Source organism: Scylla paramamosain, chromosome 33 (assembly GCF_035594125.1).
Source record: "Scylla paramamosain isolate STU-SP2022 chromosome 33, ASM3559412v1, whole genome shotgun sequence".
NCBI classification, from domain to species: Eukaryota; Metazoa; Arthropoda; class Malacostraca; order Decapoda; family Portunidae; genus Scylla; species Scylla paramamosain.
This window is the reverse complement of record NC_087183.1, coordinates 11,500,232-11,523,447: the sequence shown is the minus strand read 5'-3', so window position 1 is coordinate 11,523,447 and position 23,216 is coordinate 11,500,232. Positions and strand designations below refer to the sequence as shown.

The 23,216-nt window shown below is 37.3% G+C and overlaps 2 protein-coding genes across 5 annotated transcripts; one reads left to right on the top strand and one right to left on the bottom strand.

The window, feature by feature from the left end:
- The first annotated feature begins 553 nt into the window (after positions 1-553).
- LOC135089700 (enoyl-[acyl-carrier-protein] reductase, mitochondrial-like) lies at positions 554-6,300 on the top strand. The gene is made up of 6 exons (XM_063985630.1): positions 554-773; positions 1,139-1,378; positions 2,135-2,287; positions 2,580-2,701; positions 2,878-3,013; positions 4,010-6,300. Exons 1-6 carry the CDS (start codon positions 585-587, stop codon positions 4,265-4,267), a joined length of 1,098 nt encoding a protein of 365 aa, XP_063841700.1. The 5' UTR covers positions 554-584; the 3' UTR covers positions 4,268-6,300.
- LOC135089698 (glycerol-3-phosphate acyltransferase 3-like) lies at positions 5,211-22,854 on the bottom strand. Of its 4 annotated transcripts, none has more exons than XM_063985626.1 (9): positions 22,648-22,854; positions 19,634-19,660; positions 18,895-19,029; positions 15,505-15,630; positions 15,129-15,263; positions 13,977-14,213; positions 10,236-10,493; positions 9,702-9,910; positions 5,211-9,364 (listed from the first exon to the last, which is right to left on the bottom strand). In XM_063985626.1, exons 1-9 carry the CDS (start codon positions 22,798-22,800, stop codon positions 9,241-9,243), a joined length of 1,404 nt encoding a protein of 467 aa, XP_063841696.1. In that variant the 5' UTR covers positions 22,801-22,854; the 3' UTR covers positions 5,211-9,240. The 4 variants fall into 4 exon arrangements, with proteins under 4 accessions (XP_063841696.1, XP_063841697.1, XP_063841698.1 ...); XM_063985627.1 differs by lacking the exon at positions 13,977-14,213 and adding an exon at positions 13,081-13,314 and having other exon boundaries at positions 22,648-22,853; XM_063985628.1 differs by lacking the exon at positions 19,634-19,660 and having other exon boundaries at positions 22,648-22,853.
- Positions 22,855-23,216: the final 362 nt, after the last annotated feature.

The window sequence follows — 23,216 nt, the reverse complement described above, 5'->3', positions numbered from 1 at the left end:
TAAGGTGGTCATGAAAGATAGCATACTATCATCATCATCATCATCATCATCATCATCATCATCATCATCATCATCATCATCATCATTATCATCATCATCATCATCATCATCAACAACATCATTAACATCATCAACCTCATATTTATGATTCCACAGCAGAACAAAGACTTCACATCTCTGTTGGTGTCTCTCTATTCGAGGCCATCCTAATAAAACTTCCTCGCACGTTTCTCCATATGCAGGCAGGATAGTGAATTTCATACTATCAATCGTGTATGTCATAATTTGTATTGATCTCATAAAGTTAAAGTTAAACGCATTTGTTCAGGTTTGGAATATCAACTGAAATATTTACTCTTTTGTTCGGAAACAACCACATTAAAACTAGGTAATCGATAAAATGTTCTGAAGTTTCAGTACAAGTTTCATAATAATAAGTGCATCCAAATAAATATGGTATAGTGCATTCAATTAGCCAAAATAATATTCTTGCACTGAATTCATGAAAGAGTGAAAAGAAAATAAGATGAATAAACACATATAAATATTTGCCCCCGCCCTCTCTGCTGCCAACAGCGTCAACAATGTTGGCCTGCAGGTCAAGTGTAGTGCGCCTCTCGTCAAGGAGGAAATTAGCACCATGGGTCGATGACAGCTCCCGGTGGCGACGACATTCGAGTACCAGCATGTGTCTCGAGTACAGTAAGAACGGCGATCCAGAGAAAGTGGTCGTGATGAAAGAAACAACCCTGCCGGCGCCGACTGGAAACCAGGTAATTACCACCTAAGGAAGGTAGCACATAACAAGGACTCTGTTGCTTACAGATGCTTACAGATGACTTTTGGTAGTACGCCTGATTTCTGAGGTCTGTAACACCAGTTCTTTGTTTACTTATCCAGAAGGGACCTCACCAGTGATACAAATAATACTTTGAACTTTAAATTTGCTTTATAATTATATTTTAGCTCGATTTTTCCACTCCCTCTCTCTCTCTCTCTCTCTCTCTCTCTCTCTCTCTCTCTCTCTCTCTCTCTCTCTCTCTCTCTCTCTCTCTCTCTCTCTCTCTCTCTCTCTCTCTCTCTCTTTCACAATATAGGGAGCCCACTCAGCACAATACTTACATGTTTGTTTTTCTAGGTGCTGATGAAGATGCTAGCAGCACCAGTCAACCCGGCAGATATCAATACCATCCAAGGCGTGTATGCTGTGCAGCCACCTCTCCCTTCCATCCCTGGCAATGAGGGTGTTGGTGAGGTGGTGGCAGTTGGGGATGAGTGTGGTGGAGTCCTGCAGCCAGGAGACTGGGTCATTCCACGAGTCAATGCCATGGGCACCTGGAGGACACACATTGTTGCTCCACACACAGATCTTATCAAGGTTCATATTTTGATTCAATCAGCAAGTATACTATATTTCTATAATATATATTTGAATTGGCTGTGTGTCTTATTCTACAGTGATAGTGAATAATCTCATGAATGATATAATGAAGAGCTCTAGTTTTTCTTTCTTTAAACCCATAACATGCAGTTTTAACCTCCCAGATTTACACACACACACTATAGCACTGGTTCTCAACCTTGTTTGTCCCATGCATCCCTCTCACCATATGTCAGAATGTCATTCCCCCTCCTTTCCAAGATTGTCTGGCTCAAAAAGTGCATTCCAAATTATATGCATATGATACTGAAAATCCTTTATTTTTTCCATATTAGTACATATATATACATATACAGTCTGTATATGTATGTATATGTACATATACATATGCATACATATACAATCTGTAGTCCCAATTCCTGCCCCCCCCCCCCACCCCCCGTAAGAACCCCTGCAGTCTACAGCCTATGTGCTGTTTAGTTGCTCATGGATTAAGGAATAAATGTGTGTATTAACTATTTTCAACAGAATATAGCACCTACATCATTTTGTTTTGTTGTCCAATACTCTTGAACTAGTCTTAGTCCATTTGTGATTTATCTTAGTCTCTTTCATGATTTTAAAAATCAGGTTTTAAGTTTACAAGGTTCAGCCCACATCACTTTACTGCAGATTGCCAAACTGCATAATTATGTGTAAGTTACTCCCAATGTGTTGATAAGGAATTTGTTCTTTATTATCATCACTTTACAGGTTCCCTCCAATGCTGACATGGTGACAGCTGCCACAATAGCTGTCAACCCTGGAACAGCCTACAGGATGCTCAAAGACTTTGTTCCATTGACTTCTGGTGACACTGTCATACAAAATGGGGCAAATTCTGCTGTGGGTCAGGCAGTTATTCAGGTAAGTGGGACATGCTTCTTTACAGCGATTTCAGTATGTAGCATGTAGAGTAATGTAGCATGTAGAGTAATAAGATGACAGTGTAGCAGAAGTGCAGGGTGCATTAATAGTGATTTTTTTTTTTTTTTTTTTTCTTTTTTTAACATTGTATGTGTCCATCATGTGGTCATGTTTTATCTTTCATTTTATTTTTTTATTATTATTTATTTATTTTATTTTACTAATTTCTTACTATATTTATTTACTTATTTCTTATCAGTCCTTGTGACTAACAACTTCATGCAAATTTCAGATTGCTGCAGCATTCGGCATTAATACCATCAATGTGGTGCGCAATCGGTCAAACATTGATGAGCTCAAAGACTACTTGACAAGATTAGGAGCAACTGTGGTAGTAACTGAGGAGGAGCTCAGGTGAGTGAGGAACTAAAGTACAAAGCAGAATCTGACAAGATTTCAATTTCAAATATCATTAAGGATTGATAAGGTGTAATTTATATAGCAGCCACATTGCAGGAAATTATTAGTAATCAGATCAAAGCTGTGGCAAAACATCTGACTGTCTCATTGCTATTTTGATGTACTGCCAGGAAGAGTAAAAGTGTCAAGGCTCTCCCACCTCCACGGCTGGCTTTGAATTGTGTGAGTGGTCGGAGTGGCACTGAAATACTCCGGCAGCTGGTACACGGAGGTGTCATGGTCACATATGGCGGCATGTCTAGACAGGTATGTTTCCCTTTGTCATCTAAGCTGTCTTAAAACATACACAAAATTACAGAACAAGTGAATATAAAACTGCAACCATGAGGTGCAGACAGTTATTCAACTCACCTGAAAATGTACAAGTTAGTAAGTAGAGGATCAGTTTCGTTTTGAATTATGAAGCTCCATACAAAATTGCATGTGGATGAGTTCCAGCTAACCTTTTCATCTTCAACTATGAGAGAAAAAACATGTACATGTTTAATGAACATTGGAGAAAATTATTATTTTTTTTTTTTTTTTGTGGTAGGTCATGATGACAAAAGATTTATGAAAAATCTCATTAAATGCTTTGACTCAGATAATATATGAAATGGTGTCACCTATTGATGCTTACTCCATGTAATTCACATAAAGGTACAGCCACATCAAGCCTCCACTTGGTTTTGTTTATGTATCTCAGTCTGGCACACTTCAGTTCTTTCACTCACTAACACACACACACACACACACACACACACACACACACACACACACACACACACACACACACACACACACACACACACACACACACACACACACACACACACACACACACACACACACACACACACACACACACACACACACACACACTCTCTCTCTCTCTCTCTCTCTCTCTCTCTCTCTCTCTCTCTCTCTCTCTCTCTCTCTCTCTCTCTCTCTCTCTCTCTCTCTCTCTCTCTCTCTCTCCCTCTCTCTCTCATAATTATTCTGCAGGTTTCATAGATCATGCCAAATTGTTTTCATCTTCCTTGAGTAATGAAACTGCTCTAAACTAGAAAGCAAAATGCTGGAATATATGAGCAAGGGAGTAAAAAAAAAGTAAAAGATTAGTGTGTATCAGTATGAAGAGTATGGACAGCAGATAGTGAAGTCTGGTGTGCTATAGGCAGATCCTTGTAAACTTCAGGGAACAGATCTTAGATAAGTAAAAATGTTGTAGTTTTCATGTTCATAAATTGTGACACTTGGCAGCCTGTTATTGGGCCAGTTGGATCTCTGATCTTCAGTGATGTCACTCTTCGAGGCTTTTGGATGACTCGGTGGAACAAAGAGCACTTCAATGATTCTCAACGACAACAGATGGTGGATGACCTCTTCCAGCTTGCACAGAGTGGGAAACTGAAGCCTCCAGACAACACACTTGTTCCTTTTGCCAATTACATTGTTGCTCTGAGGAATGCCATGCCAAAAGAAGGTATGTTGGGGAAGAAGCAGATACTTCTGTTTTAGTCTCAGTAAGATATTCACTCATATGCTGACGGCATATCCCCTGACTCAATTAAGTTAGCTGTGAATTTGATAAAATATTGGCTGTGAAACAAAGTTAATTATGATCCAATGGATTTAGTGTATATCAAGGTATTGTATTCCCAAGGTTTGAATAATGAATTTCTTCATTTCTTCTGTTAAGTTTAGTCAAAGTAAATCCTTGAATTACTGCTTAGCATTTCCACAAAAAACTATGGAATTATGCAAGAAAGTTTGTTTTGCCCAACACCATAAGGAGATAAGATGCAGAGTCTGGATGGTAGTCATGGCTTGAATCTTTTCCAGAGGGATATAATTCCTATAAAATGTAAGTATTATAATAATTAGTGTATTCTGTTCACAACTAAGAAGTCAGTCATTAAAGTAAGTCACTAGCTATATTGAGACAATTTAATCCCTGTCACACCATATCTTCTATTCACTATGAATGAACTGGTACAGTAGTTTTGCCACCTGGGGACAAGCAGACATGGTAATGCTACCTGGTGATAATTGCACCCTTTGATAGGCTTGAGTTTTGTAATTTTATCTTGTCTTTATTTAAAAGAAACCTCATTTCACAAATACAAATAATGTATTTTATAAATGAATGAGAATTTAACAGGAATACAAAATAAATTCATCACATGTTTCAAATTAAGGCAATCTTATGTAATCCAGTCAGCTAGTGAGTGTGTGCCAAATTATCATCACTGTGTTTGTCATTAAATTGCAAAATTACTGGCACCATATTCTATATAGAAAATAGGAAAACCTGCAAACTCATTGCAGAACTGTAAACTTATGTGAATGTGATGTCTTGTAGAGGTAAGAGTCTTGATCATGAAGGTGGTGCAGTGTTGTCCTGCACACCCTCAAATGGTCCATCCCAACATAATGAAGGAAGAAAAATAATTAACTACAATTTCTTTACATACAAAACTTTATTTCACAATAATTATAATTACCCATCCACATTTGGGGCCAAGAACCAAAAGATTTCAGACTATTCTACAAGTATTTAAAACTGTACACAGCCCCTAAGTCATACATACTTTGAGTAGGTTGACCACTCTCACATAACAATTTAACTCCTTCACTACAAAGGATTGATAAGGAGGGCAGTGATGTATGCAAAGGTTTGACTGCCAAGCAATACATTTTTAGAACTTGAATCCTGGCTGCTGCCATCAGGAAGATCCATTATGAACAGAAAATGCGTAGATTGGTGAACAGCAGCCAGCCAGTACAATCTGGTGACCCAAGAGTAGTGTTGCCACAATACATCCCTTAATTATTTAATGATTTCACTTCCCAACAAAAGGAGAGGAGCAGTGTGGCTCTAAGCTGGAGAGCCATACATGTCAGGCCATTGGGTCTATTGGAGAGCAAGACAAACTGCCTCTCTAGCCTTATAAAGGGAGTAATAACACTAAGGATGAGGCTTCAGCCATTATAGTGAAGGAGTTAATGACTAGTGAACACAGTACATTACTAAACCTGTCACATGTTCAACATTTCTTATTTTTCAGTATCACCCTTATTTGGAGAAATGACATTAATAGTGAATTACATTAATGCCAAACTATGATACCCATTTTGACTGCCTTCACCATGTTTGACACCTACATCCTTCCAGGGAATCCCTGGAGGAAATGGTGACACATTAAATTTGCAAACACTAGTGTGTAAAAAAGAAAAACTGTAGTTGTATGTTTTTTCTCATCTGTTCTAGAAAAGAATAAATAATTATATATAAATAAAAACTAAATATAAATGTAGTCCTGAGAATTCAACATACTAAGTCTTACTTGAAACAGTATTTGAAATGCATCTTTATGTATACGTACATCATAAATATGAAAATGCTAATCTTTACACATCACAGTTATGTCATTTGAAAAACATCCATGAAAACATTCTCTGTTCCCTATGCTACAGCTTACACTTTAGTGCCTTGGTATAACAAGCGTTTTTGTATCAAAATACATCGTTGGGCATAAATACTTACCTACCTTGAGTCTTTTCAACCTCTACTGAACTGCATCCTACATAATCCTACATCTAAGGGATCCTGTGATAATGTGACACTTTGTATTGTATCAAAATATTTCATGTATTTTGTGAATCTGTTTCCTAAATGTGCCCTCTTTATATAAAGATTATGCACTATGATGAAGTTGTGAACTGGAGTAAATTTCAGTTATTGAAAGTTTAAGGCTTAAGGCAGAGACTGGCAGATGTCCCCAAGATACTGATATTTCATCTAATGGCACTCTTTCTCCCACATGATCAAGTAAAGTAAGTACTATTACATCATCTTGTTTCAACTCATTTTCACAATGGACAGAATGAGGAACACACAATCCTATAACTAGTCACTCTACATCTCGTACAATAAATTAAATCTCAGTATGTAGAGTTGGGAATGCATCAGAAACTGTACATAGGAATAATCCAAGAAGACACCAAAGTCACTGTAAAACATGGTACCATGATATAGTATGTCACGATATGTTGCACACATAACCTGTACATAACACTAGATGTGCTCTTGTCATGTGCATATATCCTTTAGAACAACCTATGCAGTACATTTCGTCATTACTGGGTCCTACAAGACCTGCAGAATGGTGACAGTAATTATGTACTAAAATATTTCTCTATCCCTTATCACTAAAATGAGTTTGCCCTTGGGTATATTCTTTGGTTCTGGCATTTATTCTTGGATGCCACCCTAAGCATGGTTTAACAATTGGCTTTAGGCAATAAAAAGTGGGTTGAAAAAAGAAAAATGCAATAAATCTGATACCTAACTTGTCAGAAAGGATCTGGGAGTTACATCAACTGATGAAACCAATCTCTTGAAGAAGAGGTGACTTTGTTGCAAGTCTATAACTGATTTTTTCTTTCTCTTATCATAGGATACAGTATGTGTGTTAAATGATGATATCTGATTATCTTACCTACGTCTCTGAAGACAGTACCTACATCTACAAATAAAACGAATTCCTTCAGGATAGGCAAAATGATGGCAAACCAAGCACAGAAATTCCACTTATCATATCTACACCTAAAAAGAAAGAATGAGTAAGTAAATACATGGAGTGTTATGCACCCGCCAATGTAAGCCATATGGTACTATAATACAACAAATGTTATTTTCTTGTCTTGTGAAGTAAATAAAGAAGTAAAAGATAAACCTGCTTTGATACAGGGCATACTAATAACCCAAACACAGAAACCTGAGCCTGCCTGACTATGAGGTGCACACATTGCTAAATTAGTAAGCTGGCAGGCTTATGTGCTCAGGTCTCAGGTTTAATTCAATACGACACCTTTCTCCCAAACCTCAGATTTATTTCAAGCTCTCATATAACTAGCTCAGTATTTCAATATGCTCGAGTGTGATGTAGTTATGGTCTAGTCTGAGATGATATATGTTTGAGGCAGAAGTGATGAGATCTTTACTGCTGCTACCACTGTTATGTCCCTTCAGGACTTCACTGAAATACTGAGAGATTTATCTGAAAGCAGGACAAATCCAGCCATGAGAGGCCTTTTCCAGACCAAAGGACCAAACCCTTGACATGACCCACAGGAAACATGAGACCAAGACTACTGATCATGCCAAGATGATCACCACAGTTGATTTTTTTGGTCAGCTGTGATTGTACTGTCACTGAGCTTGCTCCCTCCATTCTGATCAATTTTTTGTTTCAGTTTCCATTTTACTATGAATATACTGACTTAAATCTTTTATTAGAGCAAGCTTCATCTGAGAACATGGAATGGGATATCCCCGTCCAGATATACAGAAACATATTAAACCATATGTATATTACCTAATAGGGGTCTCTGTTCTTTACCACCAGTTGTATTTTCTTTCCTGTGGCCACCAGACACCAGTTAAATGTTGCTGCTACCAGTGTATTGCCTCAAACTTCCTACTTGTGCCTTAAACTATACCACACCCACATATAATACACTCAGTGCAGTGAAATACAAAATGACTAAGATCTGGAAGCTCAAATAAATCTGGGTTTCAAGATAAAGGTGACATGTCAGGAATCAAATCCTGAACCCAAACATGGAAGCTTGTCAAGTAACTAATTGTGCAACAGGAGTATCCCATGCTCTGGTAGGATTGCAAGGCTTTCAGGTTTGGGCCATTACAATAAAAATTGGATATGTTAAGTTAGCATGTCACTGAGATGAGGAATTCTTTCATGAAACTAAGTTTCTAGTTGTGCATCATTGATCAATGGGAAAATTAAATAAATATGACACGAAGTTAGGAATGAACATATGTGGGAAGATGATTTGACAGGTGGGAATAAGCCTTGTGTGGCCCAAGTTTAGTCATAACAGGATTTTAAATATCTAATATGATGGAAAGGAAAAGAATATAAGATTACCATAGCTATGTAGTTTACCATAGTTGCACAGGTCTGCCAGCAGTCCATATCATTTGCTTGTCTGAAATGTCATCATTCTGCAGATTTTGTAGGACAATACCATCAACCATGGACAGAATAATAATTTTACCCTATGAACTATCCAATATAACCCCAAGCAAACACTGATCCAAATAAATGTAACAATGTTAATGTAATTCTTATGTGTAAAATATAGTTAGTTCCATTTATTTGATCAGTGAAATAAAGATATTTTTATCTTAAACAATTATTTTTCCCATGCAAATTCCATTTTGCAAGGAAACATTTTACTTCACTATCCAACAGTGAATCAAGTTAATCCTTTGTTCAATCCCCATCACAAACAAGTTTCATACATTTTTATCTAGGATGCTGTGCATCACATTCATAAAAATATTGTATCCAAGAATAGCTTTACCATAACAATGCTACACTTCATGACATACTGCATGACTCGCATGCCCTCCACCACTCAGCTGTTCACAGGACTTTTGGTTTCCCTTGGTTCTCCTCTAGTCATTCAGTCTTCTCCTCTTTCTTCTCCGCATTCACATTTTGAACTTTAAGGCGTCGTGAGAACTCTTGCTGGTACTGCTGTTTCCACTCTATCTTCGGCGCTGATCGTTTCAACCCACCATCCCTGTAAATGCTCTTGTTATGACTGGCTCATAAGCTAAGTTAACTCACTTTCAACACCCATTATTTATACCATGCAGCAAAAGTGCTTAGACATCTTTGCACTAAACCACTCACTATAAATTTTGACTAGAAGACAACCAGTCAAATGGGATGTTATGCAATTCTACCAATGATCAGCAACTGACACAATAACTGCCCACCACTCAGGCAGAACAAAACTGGAAAAATGGCAGTGCATTTGGACAAAGAGGAAGAGAATGAATGAATGAATCTTGTTAGGTTCATGCAGTTTGCAGATTTGAGGCCAATTTAAATAAACTACAATTAGTCATACTCACCATACTAGGTCCACAAGCCCTCCTTGTCGAGCAATTTCCGCCTTCACACGGTTAGCAAAATCAATGGAGGATTCCCCTTCTCTCCTCGTCATGGGCGGCAGGTACCACACATCACAGACAATGGCCCATGATGTCATCATCATGTAGATATAGCTCAACATGGACTCTTTTGAAGAATTCCAGAAAGCATCTCCAAACCTTGGATCATACTAGTAGGAGAGAAAGAAAAAGCTAAAATGAAAATTAGAGTAAAAAATATAAGAGTTGCCATAGCTAAAAAAGCTTACAAGAAGGAAGGTAATGGCAATTTTTAGAAAAATAAAAAATTGTAAACCAAAATTTTATGGAACATCAATTCACAATTAAAAAGAAATTTGCATCAAAGCATGATAAAAAAAAAAAAAAAAAAAAAGTAATATGTTCAGCATAAACAGTTTACAAAATAAGAGTTCAATAAATTCACTTTCTTAATTATGTGATAGATTCTTATTAGGCATACGTGTTAATTCTAATATAAAAATAAATTAAGTGAACCTTGATGGCAACAGGATAGATAATTCCTCCAACTTCAAATGTCCCTTTCTTGAACTGCATGACAGATGTGTTGTTGATGCATGTACCCTCGGGAAAGATCAGGATAGGGAGTTTTTCTGGATCCTCTACATGTTCCCTCAGTCTTCGTGCCACAGCAAAGCGATCTTTGGACTCTGACCTTTCAAACCAAATGTGTGCTGAGGCCCGAGACAGAGCTCGCTGGAATATACCTAAAAATCCTCCATGTCGCTGACCAACCTGAAATATGAAACTGTGTCCAAAGGTCTGTACTGAACAGTGAAATTAATTATTAAAAAGTAACTTTTTTCTTATCATAAATATCACTATAGTCTCTAAAATCTTGTTTAAAAAGTTTATTATTCGAAAACTCACAGAGATACTTGATCTATTCTCCAGCAATCATGCTGACGTAGCCAAGCAACACACACACACACACACACACACACACACACACACACACACACACACACACACACACAAAAAAAAAAAGGCAATATTTGTAGTAAGACACTGTTAAAGCTACTGAATATTTTGGCTGTGGTAAAACAAGAAAATTCTTGAAAACAAGACAAATTTATAGTAAGACACTGGATTTCTTTGCTTCCTGATCCAAATAACTTCCTGATCCTTTAATAACTTTGTCCTAATAATTGAATAATTGTTAAGATGTTAGGTACACAAGTTCACAGAGTACTAACAAACAATAAGCAAGTTTTAATCATCAGAACAGTACTGGAGACAAGAAAAGATTTCTGTTAAGCAAAGCGAGCAAAGATGGAAACCCATGGGGCTATAATTAACAACACCTGAAAGGCAGTTGAGGAATTAAGTGACTGCAGTAAGTATTATTAGATAAACATTAATGCCACAATATTACCAGCAACAATGAATGCTTAACCCATAACTGGTTCCTGCCTACATAAAAGTTGACCTACCTGACATTCCCTGGTTATACCAATGATCATGCAGTTCACATATTTTAATACATGTCCATAGATGTAAAGATTCAATACTTATCATTACTCAATGGTATGAAGTTCAGAATGTGAGACAGCATTGACTACTGATCCGCATTTTGAGGAGCACCAAGCACTACACTACTTCTCTAAAAACATTTCAATAATAAATAATGATAGTATAAAAAGAAATATGAGGTAGAAAAAAAAAAGTTAACACAAACACCTCTGGTGCTCAAGTGCAATTACAAAGTGCCAATGCTACACTCTACTGGGATGCAAATATGAAGATACTTTAGGTGGAGCAGGTGCTGAAATTCCCTAACCAGCAGCATTTTTCACTTCAACCCAAAGAATAGTGACCTGAGATCCACAAGGGATCTCCCAGCAACCTTGACTATAAACATGACACAAAGAAGACTAAGAGGCAACTTAATACAGGTGTTTTAAATCATCAAAAGCATTGATAACATGGGCTGCAATAAATATTTCACTATAGATTTTTCAAATTAAACAAGAGGAAACATTTGCAAAATTGATGGGAAAATCCTTCAACTCTCATGAATCAAAATTTTCTCACACTTTGTAATTAATGGGCTTCAAGATGTGATACACTGCAACACCATAGAGACTTTTAAATGCCATCTTGATAAATATTTTGCCTCCAATCCACGGCTAACACCATTTGTTTGTTAGAGATTAACTTCCTTGTCTCCAGGAAATGGGGTTCCTCATTTCATCCATTTCATTCTTTCCTATAAAACTTTCTTCGGGTTTTTCCTTCTCTAACCCCACAAGGTATTTATTTTTAACCTGTTTCTTGTATGGCTTATGCCGGAGGGAGTGGAGGGTGGGGTGGGGGGAAAGAGCCTTTTGCTCTGCTGTCCTTTTCTTCTCCTATCATCTTAGTAGTCTTATGTCGGGTCACCTTGTGAGGACCACAAGGTCTGTTGTGGCCTGTGTTTCTATGTAAATCTACATAACATGAAAATGTCACTGAGTAGCACACTGTTGTCACCTTGTGAATTCATTTCCATACATAAACCATGTTACTATCCTAAAATCTGATACATTCATAACATTATATAGCTATGTTTCACCATACACAAATGTTTAAAGACTATTTCAAATACTATATAACCAACATATGAGTTATTGTAGATCTGGTTTGGGTTGAAGTGACAATGTTGCTGTGTAGGGAATTCCCAAACCTGGTCCACCTAAAATGGCCTCATGTCTGCATCCCACTATAGTGATAACGAACCATGCATTACTACAAGTACATTATGCTAAGGATCACAAGGATCATACACTTTATTCACATACATGAAAAACTGAAGTGCACAGTTGCCTGGAATACTTAGTTTAGGGTATGATATATTACTGATGAAATCTACTGCATGCTTCATTCAAGATAAATGTGACTTGAAAAGATTTTCTTTCCTCAATATTTGAGTCACTGAGTTGAAAAACAATAAATGAAATTCAGATTGTTGCTAATGAGATTAGCTAACTTCCATACACTTCAAGCAACCAGTTATGGGTTAATGGCCACCTAATCTGCAATAACTCAACATAAGGAGTCACTCAAATCATCACACTATTTGTTACATCAGCTAAATAGTACTAAAAGCAAAGTCCAGAATAAGTTAAATGCAGATTCTGTATGCTTTCATTATATTATTGCCATCATGGACCTTTCCTGGTTTCAACAAAATGGAAAGACAACTACAATACGTAATGGCATAAAATGCCTTAATTTCAAAGCTTTGGAGACTTTATTAACATGCATACAGATACATTCCTTTCCTGAGCAGGTGAGGCAGCCATAAGGATGAATCAAGGAATGGATTAAGGAGGGAACATACCATGTCGTAAGTATTGTCACATGCCAGCACCAGAACATCAATGGGAGTGGTGTGGTTGGCGACACATATACCCCGTCGAGGCACATTCTCCTGGTTGTGGTAAGTACACACCAGTGACAGTGCTCCACTCAGAAAGTCAAAGCAGAAGACTGATACACTGCTGTTGAGTCGATGCTTCATTTTGCTCTCAGGAAGACAACCCACGATGTATGTACACACCACCATGACAACCATCTGCAAGACAACAGACACCCAAACTCTAAAGACAACACACCACAAGATTACTGCAAACCACATTAATACCACAAAGATGATTAACAAAAAAACTGACAACAATTCCTCAAGAAAACTATATCCTACTATTGAACACACACACAAGTTAAAGCAATGAGCCAGCATCTATGTAACACACCATGATAGGATGATACTTCAGTGATAATGTTCACCTTTTGAGACAGTTACAACAAAGTTGCTTAATCAGCAAGCAGTTATGGAGTCATTTTTACAATACTGATGATATGCATTATATTAACCAGTTAATGAAAATTCAATTAATATGCAAAACTAAGAGAGTTTAAGATAGCAAAGCTTATCCGAGTAGTTTAGTAGTGATATATCTACAGAACAATAGACAGGGCTGGAGGGACATGAAACCCACATATACAAAATCAACAGATCTCCATCAATGTCTGGAGCATGAAATTTCACAAAACACATTGGACAATTTTCACAAAACATATATGTAAATAAATAAATAAATAAATAAATAAATAAATAAATAAATAAATAAATAAATAAATAAAAAGGCCGCGGCTACTTCTTCAAACAGGCAAAGCTCCCCACCAAACACTGGCTTAAAAAAGATAGAAAAAAATTTATGAAGTTGACCAACTAACATAGGAATAACCGTTGTCGCATGCCAGCACCACACAGTCAACAGGGGTTGTGTGGTTGGCAACACATATCCCATCTGAACGCGGCATGTTGTGCTTGTTGTGATACGTAATCACACCACTAAAAGCACGACTTATGATTCTAAAGGAAGTTATAAAGATGAATCGGCACAGCTTCCGTTTCACAGGCCCATCCGGAAGCAATCCAATTAGAAGGGTTGAGGTCACCATGTGCATCGTCTACAAAATTTGAGAATCAGTTATTGACTATCCATAAATTACTCTATCAGTATGATGGTGCATAACAGATAAATAGGCCTGACATAAATGAAATTAGCAATCTCTCATTCAATGAAGAATTCAGGTGAAAGCCTGGAATGACTAATAAAAAGGCCATTAGTCAATTACCACAATTATCCAACTCACTATCACTTCACTTGTAAGGCAGGATGTAACAATGAGTGAAAGGTTAGTCATATGGTAATCCAAATGAGGGGAAATGGCTGCCTTGCCATTTTTCAACATCAATTTCATCACTCGTTATCATTTCATATACATGGTGTCCCATGAAGAAAGTCATACTCACAGAAATTAAAGATCAAATCATTCTAAGTTTAAAATATTCTGTGGTTAAGTGCTTTTAATGCCATAGCTAAGAAGGAGGGTGTTAATGGTGGATGTTGCCATCTTGAGAGTGTTGCTTGGCTAAACATCAAGATTTCTGTACATGGAGATAAAAATCAATTCCAGAATCTGGTAAATTAATAGCTTAAACACAAGAAAGCCTTTAGGGTAACAGCAATCTGCTGGACATTGCAGGATGGTACTGTACAGCCACTTGCCACTGATCTGCTTTCATATTCACATGTCCTGTAGCTTTTAAACCATGGCGATAGAAGCATTTGCCCATAAAATATTTCTGAATAAGAATGACTTGATCTTTCATCTTTGTGGGTATATGACTTTCCTCACAAGACACACTGTACACATATAGCATAATGAATTATTTTCATATACATATTCCTAAGGCAGCTAAGGTATAAGAAATCCCTTCATTGAGATTATTGATCTAGTACTAGAAAGATATCTATTAAGAGGATCACTAATGCATAAGAGACCAAGGAACTGAAGAAATTCAAGAAATTAGTAACTGACCCCAATTAGGAGGATGATAATGCGGAGGGGCAGAAGGAGGAAGTAGCGCAGAATGAAGCCCACAACCCAGAATATAGTGAGTCGCACGCTGATGAACTCATACTGGCAGTTGGTCCGAGTGAGGAAGTTCCATGACTGAAAGGCAAAGAATGAATAAATGAGTATGGCAACCTATAAACCAGTTACTGACAACAAAAAATTACTGTATGGCAATGGACTGATTTGTCATGTCTCCATACAAGATATATTTAATCTTAAAGTACTACAAGAGAACTGTCATTACAACAATTTGGTATACATACTTAAAAAAATACTTTACGTTACAAGCCCTGAAGGTGCACATGCTTTACAAGCTCTAAACGTGCACAGGACCTACCGTCAGTTCTTCTGCTGAAAACCTCTTGGTCACCTCATCGTCCACTATTGCTTCCATGCCAGTGCGTATGTAGTCCAGGCAATCCCCAAGCTCGAACTCATGGGTGTCCAGCCCTTCATTATTGTCCTGGGAAAAATGTACATCTTAGACATGATAATCTAATTAAAGATCAACATACGCAACAGATAGGAGAAGAATGTCATACTAATGACTATACTACAAAAAGCTTGAAGAACACTGAAAAAACAATACTCAAAAAGCAATCTAAGGGAACTACAAAACTCACATTTCATTAATTTATTTAAATATTTGATAGATTACTGTAATAGCATTTCCATAATACTGAAGAGTCAAACTGGAACTATATGAATTGCAGTACATTTGAATGAGGTTACAAGACTAAGAAAACCCACGGTTTCTCAGGGCAGGATGTTGTAATAAAATTAAGATAATTCTTGGCAGTACAGAATATCAGGGGTGGGAGAGGGAAGCCTACACAAATGGGTCACACCTTTCACAGGGTTCTCCAATCCCTCAAGTGTCATTTACTTCTAAAAGCTAGATGTCTCAACACTTAGCACTAAAATGGCTTTGTGATAAGGATAACTGTCCTTTCATATTACTATGGCATCAACTACTTTCGGCCACTCTCAGCCATCATGCATTCATTATCACCAATTGACAACAACAGCCATCACCACGACAGCATAATTGCTGGTATGACCAGATAAAAACATATAATTGGATTTGAAACCAAGGACACATTTTAATATCTTAATACCAAATCTTAGTGCACAAGAACTTGATACTGACAATGTATGTATATTTTCAATTTCATGTTGAAACAAACATGAAGGAATGCCATGTTTGTAGAGTTATACTAAATACGCAACTCTTTTTTTGCAAGTTGACAATTATTTTATGTGAAAAATTTTCTCATCATTTATCCCAAATAATGAAACTTCAATTGCCTCATTGGCATGGGTGTTGCTTTAAGTTTTGGGAAATGTCTTACAATGTAATCATGTTGAGGCATTCTTAGTGCTAGAACTAACTTATGACTGAGGTCTATATAAGTTTCTTGATAACACACATCCCTTTATACAAGGTAAGGCAAACATATGAATAAACTCCTTAAAAGGATACCTACTATGATTACATGATGTGCACAATGCTTTGGAATCCTCCCACTGTAAAGCTCATGCTACTCATATTGCTTTGATCACAAGGTTATGGAGTCAATAACTTAGAAGTAATTACCTACTCATAAAATTTAAACATTAAATCTAGTTTTAGCAAGAACCCTGACCTTTAAGTGAACATAATACCCATCTACTCTAATATCTTACATATTATTAGACTCTGTCCTCAAATCTTAACACCATATCTTATCAAGCTATGATAAGACTACATCAGTATGAAAGTAGGAAGTATTCATCAAAATTGAACTCCTGTGACCTCCAAACTCATTCTCTCAGCCTGGGAAGCATCCCCATACAACTGTATTAACTGGAAGAAAGATGTACTGGAAGAGAGATGGATATAAACTTTATAAAGTAGGGTACACAACAGTGCACGGTTGTTATAACATACAACTGCAATAACGCACTCAAATTTTAATAAATATTTAATCGGAATAACAAACTAAAACTGGCATAAGGAACTTGCCACTCTTGCGAGCACTGGAATTTTAATAAATATCTAATCAAAATTATGAACCAAAACTAGCAGGAAGATCTTGCCATTCATGTGAACACTGATATTTTAATAAAAATTTAATCAGAATAACAAACTAAAACTCACAAGACTAACTCACCAGCTGTGTGAGCCGCTGCTCACCTATACGGCATCTGTCCCTTCTATTTTTTTTCCTTCCCCTCCCTTCTTTCGTCTTGTCTCAAACCTCCCTCCCTGTCACCTCCGTTCCCTCTTATCTGTCAGAGTTAACAGACAAAGTGATACCTCACTTTCTCTCTCCCCCCTCATTCATTTTATGCCATTTTTGCTTCAGCCTTTCTCATTCTTGTATATGTAATTCCATTTTCATTTTCAATCAGTCTCATTCTATTTAGCAATCCTTAGGACTGTTCTTACTTTCAGAGAGAGAGAGAGAGAGAGAGAGAGAGAGAGAGAGAGAGAGAGAGAGAGAGAGAGAGAGAGAGAGAGAGAGAGAGAGAGAACCTCTGACTTATAGGGATTTACTGTATATATACATGTGATGCTGATGCGCGGTAAGAATGTCCTTCCCATATTGACTAGTCTGTCAAGATTATTGCATTCAAAATCACTAACAATGTATACAAGTACACTCATAAATTTGTGAAATTCCTATTACAAAAACTTAAACTATGTCCTTATCATAACCAATGCACCCTGATAACGCTCAGAGTGAATGCGTATGACAGTAGTCTACACAACACCATTACTTCCAAGATTATAATCAATGTTCTTGTCAAGGACAGCTTAATGTGAGGACATCATTTCTAAAAGAATCTCCACTATTACAGAAAATCATACCTTAATTATAAACACTGATTTCACAACTATTATACTATAGAATATAGGAGTATGAGAACACAAAGACCATGATGTGAAAAAATCTTAACACAAGCACTTCACTGATAATGCCACTCACTCCACAGTCATATACCCACCTCCTCTTACCATCATCTGCACTAATTCTGTCCCATGTGCCACCTGCCTATCCTCCACCACCAATGAAGTTTACATGAAATATCAGTAATTAATAATGTGCTAGATTCCTGTTTCTTTGTCCACTTTCATTGTATACAAGTTTCCAGTATTTTATGAAAAATTTTGTCATTATGAAAGTGCTAAGATGTTAACATTAATATTTAACATCCTGTCTTCCATTCATGTGTTTTGATTCTGAAACTAATTAATCTAATTAATCTTAGTTTTGAATTAAAGATTTTCTCAGTACTACATAAGAAAAAGGTATTGTTATGAGGATTGGCTAAGTATACAATGCTACAGACAGACTGGTCAAAACCAAATATGAATGTGAAGGAAAGCAGCACAAGGAAGAAAGTCAGTGGTTGATATGCAAGTAAGTGCATATATCTGTGCAATAAATGAAGAGAGAGAAAACCAAGGCATCAAAGACTACAGGATTAAGCTGTGCATACATGGAAAGCAGCACGTGTGATTTGTTTTGTTCCTGACTAACTCATTAGATATTCCCTAGAGGAACAAGCTACCACTGACAGATATACAGGACAAAATCATAGCATCAAATTGCAAGATAAATTATAGAGAATTTAATAAAGTTTAAAACTAGACCTCAATATACATTACATAAGAAAATAGCAATTACACAATAAGTTACCAAAAAAAGGTAATTAAAAGAGGATGTGAAGAGCCACAAACCTTGTCTAGTGTTGGGCGCAGGACCAGCTTGTCTCTACATATCACCTCCCTGGACACCTGGTCCTCCTCTTCCTCTTCTTCCTGCTCATCTCCAGAGGCCTTCCCATAATTCTTTGATAATCTCTGGCGACCAAACTAAAAAGAAACCATCCATTAATATTCAATAACATAATCAAGGTAATGATTACACATCTACAATATTTGAAAGACTAAGATGTATGTACTAAACACTACACACACTCTTAATGACTAGAGAATTATGCAGATCATTTACAGCAAGGGCTAGGAGGCTGTGAAGCGGCTTAGAAGGGAGGGTGTTTGGGTGACATCTTGCCAATCATCCTCATTTGATAACCAAGAAACACTTCCAAGGACAGCCTGCTCCATGCAAGTCACCAACACAGTTACACAAATGAAGATTCTGTAAAAATTCCATTCACATCCTCCTCTGTGGCCATTAACCCCATGAATGTTACAGTCTTTCACTTCTAAAGTCATGCAATTATAGGCTTACAGTTTCTTATCAGTTAAGTTTATTACAAGCCTCTGAAACTTCCAATAGTTTCATGTTAATACGGCAGAGAGTTCTCAGACCCCAAGCAAAGCTACCAGTGCTTAGCATATGATAAGGGCTGTTCAAATTTTAAGTCTTTAGCCCTAACAACACATATAGGAAAGGCTGAAAGGTCATCCATCACCACTAGTGGAAGGCAATGAACAAGACAAAATTCGAAAATACCTTTTTTACAAGTATCCTGTTGCCATCCTGTAAATAAATAATATGTATATAATTACAAATACATTTCTACTTGTAAAACCACATGAAAAGAAAGAATAAAATGAAAACTACAGCTTCTACACGGCAATCGCCATACACATGTTGACAAACTCTTGCAGACTTCACGCCATAACCTGCCAAACTTAACATGGAAAGCTACTTCACTACAAAAAGCATCAAAGCTAAATCTGCATAAAACACATCCACAGCCTTAATATTATACATGATGAAAGGTGAGCATAAAGACCCACAAGGAAAATTCACATCTGTCTTATTTAACCATTTTTTACACACACACACACACACACACACACACACACACACACACACACACACTTGTATATAGCTTTCCATACAGAAGCTTTGAAATTTGGAATCACCTAGATGTGGAAGTGATCCATGCAGTAAACTGTACACTACCACTGGATACAGAGATGGAACAGTATAAGTTCTTTCCTGTACATCACAATTAATAAAATATAGGGACACACACACACACACACACACACACACACACACACACACACAAATATCATGAACAAACCAATAAAGGTTAAAGTCTAAATAAATAATTTGCCTTTATGATTAACTTTTAAGAAGGTAACTAATTATTTGCTGATCTAAGCATCACAAGATCAGGAAACCAGTGACATCTCAACAAGTGATTATCTTTTAGTTTTAAGGAGTTTATCTGCATTTATTCATCAAAAAACATTCCTGCATCATATCACACTGAGCCAATAAAATATAGTGTGTTTTCCATCACATTAATGTACCTATATAGCTTTTGGCAGTGAATAATTTCAATACAAAAAAATTACAAGTATTTTACCTGCACTCCACAACTTTTCCCTATAACTAACAAATTGATAAGTCTTCTGTTTTGACAGTGATTTATGGAATTCTTAAGCATAAAACAATCTGAATTGCATCCATATGACGACTTGCTATATCGCGATAAATAGGGTTATCAGGTATCAGGTTGTCAGTTATCCAATAGTTATCTAGCATTATCAATTCATCAGTATCACTAACACTTTTGATCCAAAACTAGTGATAATCGATCATTTTAATCTATGGATACTTCATACTAATCATAGTGGTAATTATCTTTCTCGTCATATCCTTATCCACGTAGTGGAATACTGTTCCAATATTTCTCATCATTTTATGTGTATCTGAATATCTTTTTCTACATGCTTCTCCGATTGTTGACTATCCTGTATTATCACTCCCAGATATTTCTCTTCTTGTACTTTTATTATTTCTTCATTTCCCATTTTACATGCCCATTATGATTTCTTCACTTTTTTTCCCATTTCCATTACATGACATTTTTTTCACATTAAATTTTATCTCCATTTCTTACTCCAGTCCCAGATTTTAGTGTGTGTGTGTGTGTGTGTGTGTGTGTGTGTGTGTGTGTGTGTGTGTGTGTGTGTGTGTGTGTGTGTGTGTGTGTGTGTGTGTGTGTGTGTGTTACCCTTTGCAGGAATATTGGTGTCTCTATCTCCCTTACTTTATATGAAAGTCTTGAACATATCTGAAGATTTCTGAGATAATCTAGAAGAGAAAAATACAAGATCAAGAAAATAATCAAGAAAATTACTTAAATGCCCCCCATCCAGAACACCTGACTTCTGATCTCTCTAAAATTTCTGATTGGGGCAGAGCAAACACATCATTCAATGCCTCAAAAACTTAATTCCTCCATCTATCAACTCGACACGACTGTGTCGAGTTGATAGATGCAGGCTAGACACACTGGTTCTTCAATTAAAGTAATTTGTTCATAACTTTTGATAAAGATATAATTTTTGCACCGTTATCTTTCAGTGAGGGGTGTTATGGATTCCACACTGAACAGTGCTTGTTTCATTCCAAATTTGCCCTCACTGCTGTGAAAATGTAAGAAAAATAGACAGGTAGGGAGGGAGACCATATACTTTTAGTAATATACTATATATATTAAAATATAAATTAACAAGGCTGCTTTGTGATATCTAAAAGCAATGTTCCCTGTAGGACATTTCTAACATTTCCTGTCAAAAAATTCATAGTTAATCCATGCACCACTGCTGTGAAAGAAAGCTGTCATTCACATATTACACGTACAAAATAGCTTTGGCATCCTCATGCTCTTACCAGTGTCTGTAGAAAAATACATTTTTGAAGATATGAAATAACCTCCAGTAAGTGTTTTGTAAAAGCAGTTAATACACAAAAGAACAGATTTTTAGACCGAAGGGCCATCCAAGTAAAATCTTGCTGTCCATGTTTCTTGCGGATTGAAAAAAATAAAATTGATAAATCAAACAAAGAAAACCATACTTATTCAATTAGCATTCAATATTCATGCCAGGAATAGAGAAAAGGGGTGCAGGTAGGAGGGGAGGGGGGAATGGCAGGTCCTGCATGGGTGGGGGCACACCTGGCAGGCTGGGTGGGGCTCACATATTGTCTTAAGGTAATAACAATATCCTATTTTGAGTAACTGTAACAGAACATATTGTTCCCGTATTCATATTTCAAATACGTCTTTATCCAAGCAAAGGCCTCTCCCTGCAGTTACACCCCACTAAAACACCCCTCCCCCCAACCTTGGGAGGAAAAAGAGATGCCGACCCCTCCACACCCTTCCTGCCCACCTGTGCTGCGGAACATTCAGGCCCTCAGGGCAAGTTTCCAAACCCACAATTTGATACACCCTTAATGCCCTCACCTTCCTGCCATCTCCACACAACACCGCTGCAACACAACACAATGCCAGGACTGGGAACTGCGACTATTGCTGCCCGTGACATGAGACGGAAGCTGTCCCCCTGCCCGTCCTGAGGGTGCCCGAGTCCCCAGCACAAGTGTGGCAGGCGGCAGGCATGTCCTGCACCCCACACACAACCCGCCACTCTGGGATGCCTCAGATGAAGAGAGGCTGAGGGCAGCGGTGCCATTTCTGGCTCGTGCTCACCACTCACCTCAAACACCTTCAGGAGGAACTGCACATATTTCTGTCTGAGGCCTAGAGACTTCCCCAAGCTAGCCAAGACGAGGACGGTGACAAGGACAATCAGGAAGGGTGGTATAACCACTGTGAGAGCAACAGTAGCCAGCGCGTCCACCACCGCCATTGTGGCAGGACTGAGCCTCCAGCCTTGACTGAACCAGCCTGTCCTCTAGGCCCCGCCACCCCCTCACTCCTACCATGGACTATCTCCATCTGCGGACCATAATATAATAATTGTTCCTATCTGTAATAACACAGTGATACAATATAATAAGATGATTCTTACATAATATTACAAGTAGATATTAATCTATTATGCAACATACGGTCTCCCATGAGCATTCGAATTTTCATTAACTCTTGACATTTTCAGAGAAGACGAGTCACTATTACATTAAAACCCTGATTACATCATACATCTTGTTCGTTTGGGAATATTAACGAAAATGTTAGAAAATACAGGCAATCGACCCCTTCATGACTATTCACACTTGCTTTTACAGTAATCACGATCTTTGCCAAGCAAATAGCAGCAACGCA

Bases quoted from the DNA above. Each gene is read 5' to 3' on its own strand.
- LOC135089700 (XM_063985630.1), top strand. From the start codon at position 585: ATGTTGGCCTGCAGGTCAAGTGTAGTGCGCCTCTCGTCAAGGAGGAAA. The intron at 2,288-2,579 runs GTAAGTGGGACA...TGCAAATTTCAG, and splicing joins TGGGTCAGGCAGTTATTCAG to ATTGCTGCAGCATTCGGCAT. The intron at 3,014-4,009 runs GTATGTTTCCCT...GACACTTGGCAG, and splicing joins ATGGCGGCATGTCTAGACAG to CCTGTTATTGGGCCAGTTGG.
- LOC135089698 (XM_063985626.1), bottom strand. From the start codon at position 22,800: ATGGCGGTGGTGGACGCGCTGGCTACTGTTGCTCTCACAGTGGTTATA. The intron at 15,631-18,894 runs GTTTGTGGCTCT...CATTTTTCCCAG, and splicing joins TGCGCCCAACACTAGACAAG to GACAATAATGAAGGGCTGGA. The intron at 10,494-13,976 runs GTTAGTTGGTCA...TTCATATTTCAG, and splicing joins GCGACAACGGTTATTCCTAT to GTTGGTCAGCGACATGGAGG.